Consider the following 18,922-nt stretch of genomic DNA (forward strand, 5'->3'; position numbering starts at 1 on the left):
AGTCAGGCCCTTCCCGAGAGTTTGACCCTACAGTGGGGCCCTTCCCGAGAGTTTGACCCTACAGTGGGGCCCTTCCCGAGAGTTTGACCCTACAGTGGGGCCCTTCCCGAGAGTTTGACCCTACAGTGGGGCCCTTCCCGAGAGTTTGACCCTAAAGTCGGGCCCTTCCCGAGAGTTTGACCCTACAGTCTTCCTAAATTTCGCCCAAGAAGCATAAAGGAAAAAAATCTGGACTCCCAGAAATACTACAGCATCTGAAGAGAATGCAGAATGGCATCAGCAGGATACAGTGAATGTGGGAACATAATGTGGGAAAGCTGACGCATCACCATATCAAGAAACGTGGGGAATTATTCATGATGACGCAATTGGCAAAAGCTGCAGGAAATCAACGACCCCTTCATCAAGCACACCATGAGAATTTAAGTCATGTGTTACATATCCCACTCATTTTACTATCAACAAGGCATACTCATGTATACCCACAGAAGGCCTTCAAACATCTTCTATAATTGTGTGCTTGTGAGCTGGATCATAAGCAATCCTCAGTCAGGTCCCAGGTCTCAGATCTGTAATTTTCAGTTGCAGCTACACTGAAGGAAATCCACAGAATTATTTTTCTTGTTACAAGGATGAAGTCATCCTACCCAGGGTGTGTGCCCCCCCGACTGCTTGCTACACTGTACTGGATAAGAAGTTGGAAGATAGACACGAAAATTATTTCAGCATTATTTCAGACAGATTTTAAACATATCAACCTCAGGAGGGGTACCATTTATAACGCTACCGTTAGACTTATCGGCCATTGCTGGGAAGAGCTCATCGCAATCTCCTGGACTCTCTGGTGGGTGCGATTAGATAGTTTCTTGACCTGGCCAATTTTGCCACATCCACACCAAACTCCAGCAGCTGTCGGATTTGTGAGGCTCGCTCTGCAACATGCACATCTGTGGACATCTACAGACATCATGTTGAAAGGACGTACCATCGCTCAATCAATGGCTGACAGCTTTTGCTATCCTGACAGTTCAAAAAATGGGTCGACCACAGCTTCCAGTGCTTGAGCCTGATCTAAGACTTTTTCAATGTTTCTACTTCAAGCCAGATCCACTAAAAGCCTCAAATAATGACAGGGACCCAAATCTACTACATCAGCCCAATAAAAAAAAAAGAAAGATCAAAGGTCTCAAATTAACTTGGTTTTCATTTCAGAATCTAGCCTGCAATTTACAGTAAAGCTTTCATCTATCCGCAGAGTGATAACTCAACTGTTGCTTAGCAGCAGTCTTGATAAACGGCGATAATAATGACCAGAGATAATGAATGACAACTGTTTAAGTTTCCCACACTAAATTAGGGCATTGTCATAAATGCAGGTCATTCAGGAAAAAGAAAAAAAAAAAAAAACAGCCATCCAAATTCCACTAAGCGGAGTCACGAACCCAGAGTATGTCTAGCAGATATGTGGCTGAAGCCGACACGTATCAAGCCCGTGGGCAGAACGCAGGGATCCATGTCAGACCTGACTGGGAAAGCCAGAGCAATCTCCACCAAGGCATAGCGAGTCGGCATTGTGAGAGAGCACATACTCTCACAGTCACTCTGGAATGTACAAAGCTTTTATTGTTAACACACAGGATGGTCTGGGTTAAGGAATGGGTTAGGTAGGACAGGCGTGTCTAGTCACGGGTGCGTTTCCAAACTTGCTCCACGTCCTTTTAAGCATAACCACACTGCTAATAAATGCTCTTCTGCCTGGCATTTTCAAATTCCTTGTTTTAAACTACACACGAGTTTCAAATTTGATGAGATCCAAGAGATAAGTAAATGACCCAGCAGAAGGAGCAGTTGTTCTTTCCCGTTTTGTGATTTTTTTGGATGTGTTCAGTTAGTGCAACGACTCAGGAAGAACTTTTAGGTGACATTCAACTCGTCTGGTTCTACAATCCAGGGCTGGGTCCATGACGTGCAGCTGGTCCAGGACTGGTTGCAGGTCACGTCCTGAGGCCGTATTCCTTGTTTTTTGTTTTGATTTTTACTTTCCTAATTCTGACATTTTTCAGTGGTATAAGTGCGTTATTTCTTTTATCCTCAGTTTTTAGCTGTGCTCTCCGTGGCTGAGTGTGCCGGTGACCTTTGTTGGTCTTCTGTTTCTTTAAATTGAGCTGCTGTCATAGGGTGTATTGGGGGTGGGGTGGGGTGGGGTGGAGTATGTTCTGTTTTGTTCCATTTTGTTCTTTGTTAAAAAAAAATAAAAAATCTCTAATAAAAATTTGGTCACAAAAACAAAAACTTTTGGGTGACATTCACCAACATTTTTTTCCCCCTGTATCAGGCTACATCTTCTGAATCAGTCCGTGAGGTAGCTGTGTTTCTCTGTATTGTGAATTCTGGGCTTCTTCATTATATTACATCGTGTAGCTCTGTCTAAAAACTTTTTCCCCCAAAGAGAGACATTGCAATTTAACAGCTGTATGAAGCAGCATGTTTTACAAATGTAAGTTTAAACATTCTCCTTAAAGTTACAGCACATTGGAAACCAGCAGCTTGTTAGTCAAAGTTCACGAGTATAGATCTCTGGAACTTAAATTTAGAAGGGTGATTTCCCACAATACAACTGAGATAGACTATTAATCCCTCGTGCTACCAACTGCTTGAAAATGAGCTTATTAATCTCAATAAAAGGGCATACAAAGAGCAGACTCATCCAGCTACTCTCAGATTCTTCTACATGCACCAGGTTCCCAGCTTAAAGTTCAATTTTATCAACCATTTTATAATGGTCCTGGACCATGTTTAAAGGTGACACAAAGGGCTGTGAAGTGCTTGTATATCGCTCCTGTTTTTTAATCATATCTATAGATCTACGACTCTGTAATCATAATGTCATTGTTTACAGACAGGCAAAAAGATAGAGCTCCCAGACCAGAATTTTTTGCAAAATAAGCTAATAACATTATGACTAAATGAAACGTTAGTAATAGAGTGTTCAGATATTTTCTGCTTCAGGGTTCCAGATTTTAGGGCCAAAATAAAATCAAACAATGTATGTCACGGAAAAAACGTGGGGGAAGACAGTGTAGCAGAGCTAGCCGGGACCTGCTGTTTGCTGCATGCTTGCTGCTCGTCTGCAGATGCATGACTCTGCCAGGTTCCGGAGAAACAAACAGGGGTTAATATACTTTCTAATTTATTGCCCTGGCTTATAAAACGTAATATATGCAATGAAAGTTTCAGGAAAACATATGAATATTGAACTGTTACTTTTGCATTTGTTTGCCATAAATAATGACAGCAAATTGGATGGGGGGGGGGGGGGGGGGTTACCCAATGAACAAGTCAGATGCTGCAAACAGATATAAGACAGCTACTCTTGGTGGGGGAGGAGTGTACTTAATGGGTAACATATGTTGGAGAGATTTTGGGGAGGGTTTCCATGTAATTGCCAGTTTTCAGCAGGAAATGAGGATAACAGTTAAAGTTTGAGATGAAGGCAAACACCTATACACACCTGGCACCCCGATGCCACTTCCTTTAACCTTTTTTAAAAGAAATTAGCAGCCAGACTTAATCGCATATGGAAGGCGGACATCTTGTCTTTCATCTTCTAGCCGTCTTGATGAAGAGAACAGCATGGACACCTTAATCACTTCATTCCTGCTCCGTCAGTCACCCAGCCGTACATCTTAATGCCGCCTTCAAATGCATTTTTATATGAGCATATCAAATGTTAGATAAACAGAACCGGCTGGTCTCCACCTGGCAGGATTTCTTACAAATCGTTTTCTGCCCCATTTACATCGTGTGTGCATAATTATCACCCTTCACACGCTGTCTGAAGAATAAACTACCAGCACGGTACTTGCGGGGATATTTATTGACATTCTTTAAAAATATTTCGGTGGCACTCGTCATTTTTAGGTTGTAATGTTGAGACTCAAAAAATGCTGAGTATGTTATGATGTATAACAAAGCAACATTTTTTCAGGGAAAACTATTTTAAGGGCAACAAGTACAAGTTACTACAACCTACTTTAATATACTAATCCACTTTTTTGTAACTAATAGCAATACAAATAAAGCATATTTCTTAATAAAATAAAGGATGTTCTTACTCTTTTTGCCAAACTATGTCATCATTTCAAAAATTGCACTGAAATTATCCACTGAAATACAATATTTCGACAGTCTGACAACCAATTTCACCCTCAATCTTTCCACAGAAGTTTACAAAAACCCCACCAAACTCAGCACTAAAATTTAGCTTGAAAAATGCAGTTTTTAAATGAGATTGATAGTGAAATCCCACAATCACAATCTTCCAGTGGAAATGAAGGTGGGATCAGTAGACCCATACTCCAATAGCTATATCTCAAAAACCAGTAAAGATGAATGAAGGTGAAATTGAAATTTTTGGTTTCTTCATTTGGTATCAAAATAAAACATTCTGACTTATTAAATCTAACCTGAGCCAAATTTACACTGCAAGAGTAATCAAACACAAATAAGTCCCAGTCCTGGGTTCCTTGGCTGTATATGAAACATGGAAGAAACCACCATATTCTAGACTAGCAAAGTCAGTGTGCATGTCACCAGGATGTAAAGAGAATGCTTTTTTGCACCTTTGCAAAGAAAGATTTTAATGACCGTATTTAAAAATTTAGACACCATACAACTTCCTTCATTACATTTTTAATTCAGACCCAGAATGAGTCTGGATCCTATCCCAGGAAACACAGGAGAGCACAAACAAGGGAAACACTCAGGACAGGATATCAGACTATCATCACACTTATGCAAACAAACATTATGGGCAATTTAGAGACGCCAATTCACCCAACGCTTTTGGACTACGGCAGGAAACCCAGTTAAACACAGGGATAGCATGTAATTTCCAAAACAGATGGAACCAGAGCTGGGAATCGAACCAGCAACCCTGGGGGTGTGAGGCCACAGTGCTGCTCACTGAAGTGCCTCTATCCTGAAAAAATAATTTCAGGTAATAGTTTACAGTAAAAAAAAAATAACTTACAATGTTGCATAACAGCATGGTTACTTGAGGGAAAGCTGAAGCAAAATGGCAACCAGAAAACCACAAACTCCACATCCAGACAACCTGAAACTCTGGAGGAAAGAGCATGCTAAAAAATTAAAAGTATCAAGTAGCTGAAATTGAAATATATAGATGGGTAGAAACAGTGTGACATGTAATAATCAGCAAAAATGATTATTCAATTGGTGATTATTCAAATTTATTACTCAATTTCATGTGATTTCCCCAAGGTTCTTAAATGATTTAGCAACACTGGATTTGAGGCAATTAAAATAATGTCATCATTGACAGCTATAACATCGACTAATGTTGCGCATATTAAAAAGCCGGTGTTGGAAAACATACACAAATATTAAATGTATTACTCTCACTTTTGAAACTTTTTACCAATCATGAAAACCAAGAACAGCTACCAAGAATTATTACATTCGAAAGTACCTGCTGTAAATGTCGAAAGCAACAAGAACACTCAAATATTTATAATACTTAAAAACACAGGTTAACTACTCATAAAAAACAAACAAAAAATATGAATTTAGGATTCAAACAAGTAATGCGAATTACATGATTACCACAAAAAGTGTACAAACTTTTGCAAATACTCTAAAGTATGTCTTAAATTCCATTGGACATAGTTGGACAAGAAATCCATAAAGTTACCACATATTTCACAACCAAAATTCTACAGTGAAAAAATCTGTTTGACATTCTTGTGCTGTATATTTATAAAACACTGAGCTAATCTTAGCAAATATGCTGATAAAATACTAATAGTAATGCAATAATAACAATAATAATAATATTGAACTTTGAAAAGGATGCAAGTTATTGCAATCTGTCGGAGGGAATGATTAAAAAGTAACGCATAATGAATTAATCAATAATGATAAGCTGCACATTGGTCAGTGATGACTATTATTGCAGCAACCAGCAGTCAGATATCCCACCAATCAGGACAATGTGTCAGAGGAACCCTTAGAGTAATTAAGCTGTCAAACGTAGCACCACCCTACCCCCCCTTACCCCGCCCATATGTTTCAGCTGAGCACCACCCATTGACAGCTAAGCGCGGGGTGCGGGAGTTGCCCGCATGAAGCCTGTGGTCAAGGCGCGCGGTCAAGACTGGTAGACACAATTCGCGGTCAAGGCGACCGACAGCACCCGCATCCCCCCTCCCCCCCTTCAACCTCCCCACGGCCAGCCGGCCCACGCATGTGAACCTGATTGCGGTGCTAGCTAGCACTACTATACCACAACTGCGAAGCCGGGAATCCAGTCGGCATGGCTTCAGCATTAATATATAACAACAGCGATCATAATAATCCGGAAAGACTCGTCACTTACCTGTGACAGGCGTACTGCCATTTATCACTTATCCAGCTACGGTAGCTGCTTTCAGTACAGAGCTTACATCAATAACCAAGTGCAACAGCTATAGTGCGAATAGAGTCTGGTAGCTTATCTGATCGCCGCTGCAAATGTCGCGAGCCATCGCAGGCAGGGACCCCGGTGCACGATGCAGTATAGACACTTACCGATCACCTCCTGTTGTTCATAATCATCTTTGTTGATGGACCAAGGCTGGGAACTTAGGTCCTCCGACATAGCTGCAATTTTGTGACGAAGCTGAGTGACAATCGTACACGCCGAAACTGCAATATGCGTGCCTCTCTTTCCGGATGTAAATATAGTTAGAACCCTGAGACAACCAGACACGGGAGTTCTCACTGGGAGCCTTTAGCAGCTCCTACTCCCATTCCGAAACTTTGCCACAGGCGACGTTGGCCCCACCCACCGCGCGCCCATCTGAAGTGCTTGGACAGACGCGGAAGGGGGCCATCTTGAGTGTGGCAGACGGATTGCGCGGCAACGCAGCAAATTGATTGTCCGTTCGGTTGTACTGTTTTAATTATTATTTCGAAATAGCAAAGACATAGTAATCCACAGATGAGCCATTACGCGAATGCTAATGTCAACGTTAGCAAGAAAAGAGCAAATCGCCAAGCACGAAAAAAACTGCTTGTGTAGTTTGTACTATTTTAATACCCCCAAAACGGTGGTTTTCTGGGTCAACACGCTACAACAACTGCGTGTTTTCTTGCCCCCTAAGATGTATGTATTTACATACGTTGATTTACATCCGTACATTTTCACGGTCCCAGCAATACTTTGAAGAAAAGGCAACACCAGCAATGGCTGCCATTAAATTCCACGGCACAGGACGGACACCGCGTGACACGCCGCGCGGTGACGCTACAAGCTCGCTTGTCTCGTGCACTTTTTGGACGGGAACCGGGGGCGGTGCCACCAGCTGTCAATCAAATAATAACCCAACCATTTTATACTTCCCTGCAAAACTTTCATAATTTCCACCAGGTGCTTCGTAGAGGGACCCTTGCATGCCGGATCGTTGACATATCTCTATGCACTTATGAGGCGATTGATTAAAAATTGTTAGTGCCACCCAACAATATATTTAATTACGGTAAATCATGATCTTCTCGGCTACGGTGGTGATGCAGTGTGTGGTCAATGAAACTCAGTTTGGCCTCAATGAAGTAATAATACATTTAAGCAGTTACAGCGAAGAATCAGTGCCTGCTGTATACATTGATACGTGAAATGAAATAGCGTCATTATTTATATTACACATGTATTATTTGGAAATAACTGTTTTTACTTATCTTTAATATAAATGGTGTGAAAAGCAGCCATCGCAGTTCCTGTCATTGTTTGGATACCCTGCGTTATCAGTTAGATATACTACTCCCCTTTGTGGTTTTAAACGTGCTGGACTCATGCATTGCCAATTGTGTAAAAATTCCAATTGAAACCAGCAATGCTTATCAGTGGGTATAAACTGGTCAGCATGACTCACTGGAAGACTTATCAGTTGCTTTCAGTGGTGCATTATGAACTAGTCTGCATTAACCACAAGAGAATCTACTTGGAGGTTCTTATCGACACAGACGTTAAGCTATTGGCTGAGGCAACCATAACAACCAGTCAGGTCACCCCTGTCCCAAAAAGCCACTTGAAACTTGTTCGAAACTTTCTTTGTGGCATAAGATATGATGAGCTGTTTATGGATGGAGGTCAGGTGTAGTACCAATATTTTTCTAAACCGTTGCCACGGCAAAGCACAAAGTGTCTTATGGATCTCAAATCCCCCCAACCACATGCTGTCCTCACCCCATGATTCGGGCTGGAGGTCTCACTGATGACCAAATTCCAGAACAGTTCTTCTGCAAAACCATCCACATAATCAATAACTAAATCCGCACCAATGCAGCCCTAATCGCATCTGCTCTTCATCAACTGCAATGTCTGTGTTACTTGTTTTCATAGATGGATAGAGATCTTTATTGCCATTTGCACAGCTACAGGTCAGTACAAGTACATTGGAATTCTTGTGCGTATCTCCCAGAGTCATTTTTGCAAAATAGAGAGACAGAGAAGAGTCAGTTTTTTAAACATAAAATAACACAATATAAAAAAATATAAATAATAAAAGCAGCAAACACACTAATTGCAGGACAGAGTAAGTGGATACACACTGTGTACAGATGCAGATACAGAATACAGATTGCATGGCCTGGGTGTATGAGTGAATTATTTCACAGAAATAATATTAAGACAGTATACTGCACATAAAAGTGCACAGTGTTTGTTAAGTCTTTAAGTGCAATAGCCTATTTGACAAATTTTACCTCACAATTTTACGCCTGTTACCTATTGATCATTTGTAATCTGTTGGTTTGTTTTTGTACTGGATGTGGCTAAACAAGTAAGCAATAAACATATCACCAACTATTATTTGACATACATGTGGCTTGCTTTAATTCGCTTATTTCTGAACTACTTTTATTGATAGATCATTTGATTAGGTTTATTCTATACATATTAAGTGTAATTTAGTTACCTATATTTTTTCCAATCTAGCATAAAGGCATTAAAAAAGATCAAGGCATAGTAAAAGCAAACCCAACAGCTATTCTTAATGTTGAGAATTGTAGCTAGGAAACGCATGTATCAAAATGCATCATTCACAGCCAGGCAAAACAAATGTGCCTTCTAACAAAGTCGCATAGCATCTTCGTAGCCTAACTAAATCCTCGTCGAGTTACCCTCTCTGCAGGGATGTGTACTCTAGTGTTTGATCGGTGTCTGTCAGACAGCAAGCCAGCGGAGTGCATGTCAGACAACACGTTTCTGAGTCACATAGCTACAGGGAAGCCCTGAAACCCAGCTACTCCATCGCTGTACGCAGCCCCTTTCCTCAACAGCATATAAGGAAACACGCCCTGTCATACTGTATGATTCCCACCAGGGTAGAGGCTGGGAATGACTCATAAATATTATCCTGCCCTGAAATTATTTTCATTTTCACCGGAGCCATCCTGAAAACATCCACGGGAAAACAGTCCTCTGGATCTCTTTTCTGACCGTTTGCCCTGATCAGACTCATTTGGGGGTGGGGGGCTTGGAGCCTCTCCCAAGCAGCATACAGAACAAGACAGGGGGCACTCAGGGTGTCAGTCCATTTCAGGGCACTAACGTAAACGTAATATGTTATTAATTAGATTTAAAGTGTATCTATAAGATTTATAGCACATCTTGTTGCAACTAATAAGGTCTTGGCATTCAAATTTATTAGCTTCCAGACACATTATCACTGGCGTTTCTATTGAAGCCATCGTTAACCCCACTTCTGCCAGCTTTTCAGCCTAGTGGCAGCTGAAGCACATTAGCCTCGCTTTCCAGTGAAATAAGGCAGATCAGTGACTTATGGAGAGCCAGGAAACCCGAGCACGCTATGGTCAGTCTTCGCAGGCCTGGGAAGTTTCAGTGCTCCGATGCCGTGTGGTGGAGGTCAGCGGTATTGCAGCTCTTAAGAACAGCCCCCCGGACTGACTCCCACAAAGACAATACTTCAGATCCTTTAATGGTCTGGCTGAGGAGAGACAGCGGTAGGGAAGGTAAAACACACCTACTAGAAGAATGTAAAAAGAAAAAAAGCTTGTCATTTTAGAAATAATAATAACTTACGTTTCGTTAGAAAATGGCCTAAATAGTTTATAAATCACCTCTGATTAACCAATAGAGGGAGCCAAACATCCAACTCTAGTCTCTCAAACATACGCCATTCAACTGCTTATCTCAATCAGGGTCATTGGGGACCTGGAGCTTATACCACTACTGGCAGCTTAGTGATGCTGTTGAGCCCAACTGCAAGACTTCGGGCTGCAGGAAAATTTGGAGTATATGCAAACTGCACTGGGATACAGTACTGTACAAAAGTCTTAGGCAGGCAAAGAAAATGATGTTTAGATTATCCTCATGTTGGTGTAAAACTATGATATTACGCCTGTCAAAGTCTGTCAGCTTCGCCATTTCAGAACCTCTGCTAAAATCATCCTAGTATTTGCAGCGACCGTCCAGTGCAGCCATGTATTGTTTGACTTGGCCACTAGCACACCTCATACAGCTAGTCAATCTGTCACTGACTTTTTAAACCAATATATTTCATTATTTAATGGAGCTGTTGGTGAAATTTAACAAAATCATGGAACGGCTGAGGTGCCCCTGAGGAGAAGTTTGGGAACTGAAGCAGTGCTCATCTAGCCGTCCAACTAGATATCAGTAACTTTTTAGAAAACAGAAGAAATTATTACTAGTTTTTATTGTTACTCTTAATTTGCACATGTTCTAATATTAAGTGTTTTTTCTTCTAAGCCAAAGTACACTTGCTACCCAGATAAACATCTTTAAACATTTCTTTGGACTGCCTAAGACTCTTGCACAATACTGTAGATGTTAGATTCAAATCCTTAGTAATGAAGGTATGAAACTAGTGTCACTGAGTCTCCCTGCCACATGGCTGTTTGTGGAAACCCCAAATAGCTCTTCAAGGATGTTCACTAAGGCTTTACCTGTTTGAGATTATATTACATTACAGGTAAAGTAACTTGTCTGGGATTAATAAAAACTATTTTCCAGGAACATCAACATTCACGCGTGCAGCAATAATGTGGCTATGAAAATGGGTAAAATAATATAAAATACAAACTAATATAATGTTAAATATATAATATTATATAATGTATGTTAAAAACTACAACCCAGAATACATCAGCTGGCTAGTGGTCTGTCACCTAAGAAAGATTCCGCATGTACTCCGTTTGCCAAGTACTGATTTAACATAAATTTGGCACAGTCGTCTTGGTCACCTCTAGGTTCTTCTCTGATCCATGTTCCAGCAGTTTCTCCAGCTTCTCCAGTCCACCGAAAGGCATCTCAGCTCAGTGGATGACATTTAACGAGCTGCTACATTTCCTGTACTGTCCCGGACAGGCTGCTCCTCGCAGCGACACTGAGAAGCTTTTGAAAATCAATACATTTTTTACAGCGATTGCCAATTGAAATTACGTCGCTACACAAAATGTGAAAATTAATTTAGATTTTCCTTTTGTGTGCAGTATTAATTTCTTTAGGGCTCTCATTCAGAAATGCTTAATCAACCATAATTTATTTGTAACAACACTACATTTAAGCATGATGACTTCATATAAAATTGGACCGGGGTGGATTTTTTTAAACCAGCCCATTCAGGGTGTTCCTCTGCTTGGTGTCCTGGGCTGCCTGGGAAAGGAACTCTTTTGCACAAGGTCAGGATGAGTTTGGAGTCCATCCATCAGATGCTACAGACAATGAACGATTACACAGTTTTTATGAATATTTTATTTCTGATTCTATTTTGCTTCTTAAATGACTTGGATTGATACTGTGTACCACTACTGCGGCTCACTATCATTGCTGTATTTGAGTCAATGAAGCATTCCTTTATTAATCAGCTCCTTTTATGAAACCTTACTTTCAGGAGATTAAATAATTATTATTGTTACTATTATTACTATTATTATTAAAGAGAAAGCCAAGTCTTTACAATGCAGGTCTGATTTTAATGAAAGGAAAATGCACTATTTAAATTAATTAGATTATATCTGTTACCCCACCACCTCTCAAAAAAAACTGCTTACTTTTACAGATTTTTTTATTATTATTTTTTTTTTTAAATTGAATCCACTATGAGCTCAGTCTGTCCAAATTTAATCCCCGACTCTGAGGTTTGCTTTTCCCCTCCTGATTCGCCAAGAAAAGGGAACAGAATTAGCAGGTCACCATCACAGCCTTTCATTTTTTCATAATAAGAGCCAGCATTGTGAAATTTTGCATTTATTTAAAAAAAAAAAAAAAAAACGCACTTCATTTACAATTAAGGCACCAGGAAGAATGGCCCAATCTTCTAACCCTATGCTGTGCTAAACCCAACACAAAAAGAAAACAATGGTAGTAATGAAAACGCACAAACAGTAATCAACCATTATCTTGAAAACTGTTATAAAATTGTCTCCTTCGTTAATCTTGAAGTTGTGCCAAAATTATATTACACAGAATGCAGGAGAGAGGAAGCAATCTACCAATTTACCATGATGCGTTGTTATAATAAAAATATAATCTAGGCAGGCAGTCTCATCAAAACAATCAAATCATCCTCAAATCAAAAAAGTACAAAACAGAACTGCAACAAAACACAAAGATAACTAAATTAAACAGAACATACACAGAATTTCAACACTCTTTCAAGTTCAACTCCAAAGCGCTCAAATTTCACTTCAGAAGACTGCTTCACCCAGTGACCTGTGACTGTAGTATATTTATTCACTAAATTAGTTTTTGACTTAATGTATATGTTTCTTGGATTGTCAAGTTAATTTGTGCTGGTACACCAAGTAATTACTGAAACAATTAGTATACTAAATAAATATTAGTTTGGCTTCTTCTCATGAGATACTGACATTTTGAATTCTGAACTTTATAGGAAAAAACATTGTACATTATACCTGCACTGAAAAATAGGTCATAAGTCATATGAAATATTGCAAAATCTGTCACTGAAGTGGTAGACATGTAACCATAAGGAAAACTCTTTTTTTCTGACTTCTGAGGAACTACACAAAAAACTGCAAACTACAATCAGAGGGTGAAAGTGAAAACGTCTGGTTCTATTTCAAACACCACTTCTTAATCTGTGCATGTCGATTTGCACAAATTTTAGGAAATGCAACCAAATTGCAAGGAGAACTGATATTGTTTTCACGGTTTCAATTGAAGGCACACTACGACAAACGTTTAGTTACACTATGAACAGATATGGCATGTATCGTATAACTGACAAACACTTAGAAAGCTTAATGTCAAAGAGTAACTTAATTTTATTTTTAAAAAAATCTTAAATCTAGCTCCGATTTAAAGGAACCCAGGGTTTTAGCTCGCGCTACACTAACGGGAAGACTATTCCATACTCTGACTACACTTTGAGAAGTACTTCCTCAAATTCATTTTAAAATGGTCTCCCGCTAATTTCCACCTATGGCCACAAGTTCTAGTATTTAAACTAAAAGTGAAGCAGCCATTTGGCTGTACAGCATCCAGATACATTAGAATCTTATACTGTATATCTGGATTATGTCCCCCCTTAGTCTCCTTTGCTCGAGGCAAATTTACAAATGAGAGGAGGCCATTTGGCTCATCAAGCTCGTTTGGGGAGAACTTAACTAATAGCTCGGAGTTGTTGTAAACAATTCAGCAATCAATGTTCAAACCAGAAAGTCAAACAATGTAATTCAGAAATGTAATGAATGGTTGTGCTACATTCTTTCTGTATTTGGTTTGCAAAGGATGCTGGGAAGGTCTTATGTGTAAAGTCACGTGACTTGAAATGGAACAACTACCTTGGGCCACAGGAGCCAACAGTATCTTCATTTTCGCTGCTATGACATTATGGCAGTGACAGAGCTTTGGCCAGACGGATCCAGAACCAGGCTTGAGTGCACGGCCTGGTGTAGTCGCACAGGGTTAGGAACCGTAGGATGCTTGGGAAGGGCTTCTTCATGGGTTTGTACACAACTGGGATCAGCCGCTTGCTCCGTGCTCCTGTAGGAGGCGACAGAGAGAGTGAACAGAGTATCGCATTCTTTTTATCGGAACCAATGAGCTGCCAGAGAATCTGTATCTAAGCAAGTTCCGGTTGTTATAATAAAATAATAATAATAATAATAATAGATATTTTCAAATTGTCTTTATGCCTCCCTCAACTAGCTCTTTGGAGAGTAAGGGCAGCCACCTGTTGGGGTGCCCAGCGAGCTGGGGGTAAAGAGCCTTGTGCAAGGACCTGCAGATGTGCTGAGGCTGGGTTTGAACCAGCAACCTTCTGATTACAGGCACACAGGCTTAGCCCACTGAGCCGCACAACGCCCTTTTATATGTTGCTCCTGTTGAAAATAACTACTATGGACTAAGTGGGGAGAAGTATTCACTAATGTTCTTCTGATGGACGAAGTGTAACAATGGCGTTATATTTCATGACCTTATGTCGAATTATCAGTATTTACCCCAATAAACTGTAGATTCTGCAGATTCTCTGGAATACAACTGTGTAAGCCAACGGACAGGGGCTTCAAGGGGGCGGGACACTTACAGACTGTCCCTGATTTACAACCTGTGAGACTTACGACAACTCACACATACGGCCGAAGTCTTTTCTAAAAAATTAAATCTCGGGTGGCTGTTCGCACAGCATCGCTACCCTGCCTAGTGCGCACTGCATGGCATACGATAGTTGAAGTGAAAGTGATTTTTAATTTTTTTATAATCTATTCTTTAGTGGGCCATGCTTTTAAGCTTCATAAAGTGTGAAAATGTTTTCTTCTTGCTCACTGCGGCATGTCACCTGGAGAGAGGCTCAGAGCAAACTTGGTTTGGAAGTCACAGGCATCACTTTCCAGATAATCGTCCGAGATCACCACCACCATCCTCTTACACCTGTACACAGGCAGAACACAGCACACTGACAAAGGCCTCAAAGGTACAGCGTCATACAGAGAGCTGACAAACTGCAAACGGTCAAGAGAGCATGTCAGAACACCGAAATAAGCACCTCACAGCAGGGGAGTACAAAGGGGTGGGGCCAAATGAGCACTTGCCCCAGTTAAAAGCTAATTGGTTCACATAGGGTCCGCTGCCCTGTCATTCACCAATTTAAAGCATATCATTGGCTAATGATAAGGTTGGCCAATCTGTATGAATTATGCTCCCTGGTATGTCCCCCACCTAAAAAAAAATTCTAGAATCACCATCATCCCACAGACAGCACATCCTCTACAGCAATGTTTCTCAACCCAGTCATCAGGCACCCCCAAACAGTCCACATTTTTGGTCCTTCCCAGCTCACAGCCAATCAAGAACGGCAAATATCTAGCGCAGGTGTGCAGGGAGCAAAAGCGTGGATGGTCTGGGGTCCCCTGAGGACTGGGTTGAGGAACACTGAACTACAGGCTACTAACCCAGCACAGATGTGCGACTCACCTCTTCTCTATGAGCTCGCTGGTAATGGTCCAGACACAGGTGCCAGGCAGGACGTCGCGGTCAAACACACACAGCTTCAGCCTGCATTCTGTATGCTCCAGCTGGTTTATCATCTCACAGACAAAACTGAAGTCACTCTGGCAGTAGCAGATGAAGGCATCAAACATCTCGGGCGAGACGCCTGCAGCGAGAGACGCAGGCCGTGAGCAAGAAAAGGAACCAAAAAACAAAAGCCAAATATCATTAATCTATTCAGACCAACAAACGCATAAGATGTACGTGTCGATCAAACCACTCTGCTATACGGACCCTGCGGATCGTCTCGTATGGTGATGCCCCTTTTCTCCGCCGTGCGGGGTTCACAGCTGTCCACCTCCGGTACTTGTACTGGGGCCTCACTTGCCTTCTTCAGGTACTCTAAACAATCCTTTTCTATGGGAAAATACTCGTGTATTGATCAAACAAGACACCGCCACATTACACGGAAATGAAGCTGATCTAAGTAATTTAACGTTAAATCACAAAGACTTAAAACGAAGAGTTTGAATAAGTCTTGCCTAAATAACCACGTTTACTGACCCAAATCTATTACTGAACTTTTTTTTTTAGTTGTTGCAACACACTACACATTGCAGCTTCACCTGTATAACGCTGCAGTTTATATGCATGAAAGTGACTCTTTTCGGTCTTGCGTTTTAACTCACCGATCGCGGAAAAAAGGTCTGTAATAACGTCCTTTCTTTCCGCTTCTTCCAGTATCGACAGCAGCCTCCCAACGCTGGCCTCCGATCCCTTGGCCTGCCAGTGCTCCAGAACACTCATGGTGGGGTTCTCGCATTTCTCGTAGTTTTTAATCTCCAGGTAGCTGAAGCCCATAGCCTCGGCCAGGGCTGTCCAGTCCGCAGCTACGGCGTTTCTGGGATTTAAGTAAAGCCCGACCCTTTTCCTTACGCCGAAATTCAGGGCGATCAGAGGGATACTACAAAAATCAACGCTGGACTTACACTGAGCCGACATGTTACCGATCAGACTTAATGTAAAATTTAAATTAAGAAGTCCGGATCCGAAAAGTCGCTACAAGTTGCATATGCCTACTGCTTTGTTATTTCTCAGCAATGTCGGAATAAATGCGGATAAAGAGAAACAAAGTACCGAAATCTCACCCATCCACTTTTAAGGGACCGTACTAAACTTCGCTGGTGTTGATGATTAGTAGGATGTTTCCATCCAAAACAACAACAGTAATAATACCCCGTGTTTTTTAGTCGAATCCCCCCCCAAATTAGCAATATAAGTGACAGCCGCGTTTCCTCGTTTTTTAGCGGTAGAAAAAAAAACGCAGCTCACGTCACAGGAAGGAACAGCTGGCCCAAGATCCACTTTTGCAACACCTACAGACTGTTATCAGCCTGTTGTTTATGAGCAGCTCCAAAAACCTCCACAGTAGACCAACGAGTTACTGCGAATTATGATCAATTCAAACGCAGCGCATTATTTCCAAGTGGAAGAAAACACAACATTCATGCAGTTGGAGCTGGGAAGCATCTGCTGATCTTCACCAGCTGTTGTTTCTGGATTAAGATCTTGGCATCCTGTAGATTGACCTGAAGGTTGTTATCCATGTGAATTTCCAGCAGGGGGAGGCGTATTTAGACCTCACCAAAATGCAGAAAGGCCAGAAGAAACACCCAAGTACAAACCTAACTACTGAGACCTTGAATATAATAGGGTAAAACAATGTCACTCTCAGTAATAGTCTACTTCTTTTGTCATTTTTAGCAATGCTTAAAATTATAGATGGAGCATAAATTAGGCCTATAGGCAAGAAAATATCTGGACATTTCTTAACAGTAAAATTGAAGTAAACGTTCACTCACAAATTGTGGTTAAATGAAGTAGTCTTGGTCTTCGCAGATCAAATTTCTCTTCCTTTTTCACATAAAGCCCTAAAAAGGCCCACAGCGTGTTCCACTTCCTTCCTGTATGCTCGCACACTAAGCACCAGCATGCCACACACCCGCTATGACTCTCAGCTCCCATTTATGCCAGATATTCAGAGGCAGGAAAACCAACCACTTTCAGACAGTCACAGCGAGTCGACTCTGCTGTTGGGTTCACAAGGGAAAAGGACGATTTAAGCAGTGAAAATACACAAAACACAATTTGATAAAAAGATGGATTGAGGCACTGAATTCAGCTGCATGTCAGGTAACATTACACTGATAGATAGAGTTTTCAAGTAAGTATTAGAGCCAGAGTAGGACCAGACACTAATTTTTATGTGACCATGCAAAATAATGAACAAATATACAATATGTTTCTCAAAAAAAAACACTGGTTTATTCGAAACAATAGTTAGACTGCAGACTTGCACCTGCTGCTAGGGTGTCCCCTTCCTCGTATGCTGGGATTGCTGCATCAATCCCTAACTGACCGTGACCCAGTGCTGGGCGAGTGGTTTGGAGTTGGAAGAATGGAGGCTTGAAACGGAACGGGTGACATTTATTATTTATTTGTTTTGTTTTGTTTTTAAATGTCAAACCATGCATCTATTAACCTTCACACCTCAAACATCAATTAACTCAGATATTTTAGACACAGATTGTGCATCGGAAGCAGAACATCACCAACGGGTGAAAGCCTCCAGCACACAGCTCCTGGGTTATACCTGATAAGTTGAAATATTTTCCTAGAAACTGTGTTTAAGCCACACGATTTCCGGGGCAACTTCAGAAACAAAACCCTGCATCAAATGGCAGCGTGTTTAACTCTTCGGAAAATAATTTCCAAGTGGAGAGTGAAGCCGTTTAACCCTTCGTGGTGCAGAATGAAAGAGTGGATTTCATGCTCAACAGGTTGCAGCATGCAGACATTTGATTGCGGAAATTTCAATTTAATTTTAGTGAAGATGTTAAACCTGTAGCTTGTAGGTTCTAGTTCCCCTACGCTGTCATGATGTGGTCCATAAGCAAAATAAATAACCTGCTAGCTGTAATACCTTGATGTACAAACAGGTAAAAAAGAACAGGGTCAGCTACATAAGGAAATGAGCACTTTCAAAAATGTGAAAATATGTTTCATTTATTACACAGTGAACAATGCCTTCATTTTATTTGTTATTTGGAAGCACTACACAAAAGACTAGGAAACATGATCCAAGAAAATCCAACCAACTGTCAGTAACAACCTAATTCTTTTTAATGAATAGAAGTATTAGGGCTTACTTGGCTGTTTGTGTCTCCATATCTGCACTTCTGCCCGCACTGTAATCATAATGGGCCCGTTATTTGGTGATATTAACCTTCCTCTTCCCTCATGGGTCATTTCCAGCACTGGCACAGAGTACCACCAGTTGCCGTAGTGACAGCGCACCTGAACGTCCATCTGAAAGGGAGATTATTATACTAAATAAACAGAATTTTATTGGTTTATAAAAGGGAG

General features: G+C 40.9%; 2 protein-coding genes across 4 annotated transcripts in view; both read right to left on the reverse strand.

Annotated features, from left to right (window-relative positions):
- Positions 1–6,842, reverse strand: part of oxsr1b (oxidative stress responsive kinase 1b) — a 65,734-nt gene extending 58,892 nt beyond the window's left edge. The window contains exon 1 of the mRNA XM_048970999.1: positions 6,589–6,842. Coding sequence (XP_048826956.1) covers positions 6,589–6,658 — 70 coding nt within the window. The 5' untranslated portion in view covers positions 6,659–6,842. The remainder of the gene's footprint in view (positions 1–6,588) is intronic.
- A 5,453-nt stretch (positions 6,843–12,295) lies between these two features.
- myd88 (MYD88 innate immune signal transduction adaptor) lies at positions 12,296–17,417 on the reverse strand. Of its 3 annotated transcripts, none has more exons than XM_048971127.1 (6): positions 17,359–17,417; positions 16,186–16,397; positions 15,791–15,913; positions 15,482–15,662; positions 14,847–14,938; positions 12,296–14,050 (listed from the first exon to the last, which is right to left on the reverse strand). In XM_048971127.1, exons 2-6 carry the CDS (start codon positions 16,355–16,357, stop codon positions 13,896–13,898), a joined length of 723 nt encoding a protein of 240 aa, XP_048827084.1. In that variant the 5' UTR covers positions 16,358–16,397; positions 17,359–17,417; the 3' UTR covers positions 12,296–13,895. The 3 variants fall into 3 exon arrangements, with proteins under 3 accessions (XP_048827084.1, XP_048827074.1, XP_048827065.1); XM_048971117.1 differs by lacking the exon at positions 17,359–17,417 and adding an exon at positions 16,645–17,351; XM_048971108.1 differs by lacking the exon at positions 17,359–17,417 and having other exon boundaries at positions 16,186–17,352.
- Positions 17,418–18,922: the final 1,505 nt, after the last annotated feature.

This window comes from Brienomyrus brachyistius, chromosome 1 (genome assembly GCF_023856365.1).
Source record: "Brienomyrus brachyistius isolate T26 chromosome 1, BBRACH_0.4, whole genome shotgun sequence".
NCBI lineage: Eukaryota > Metazoa > Chordata > Actinopteri > Osteoglossiformes > Mormyridae > Brienomyrus > Brienomyrus brachyistius.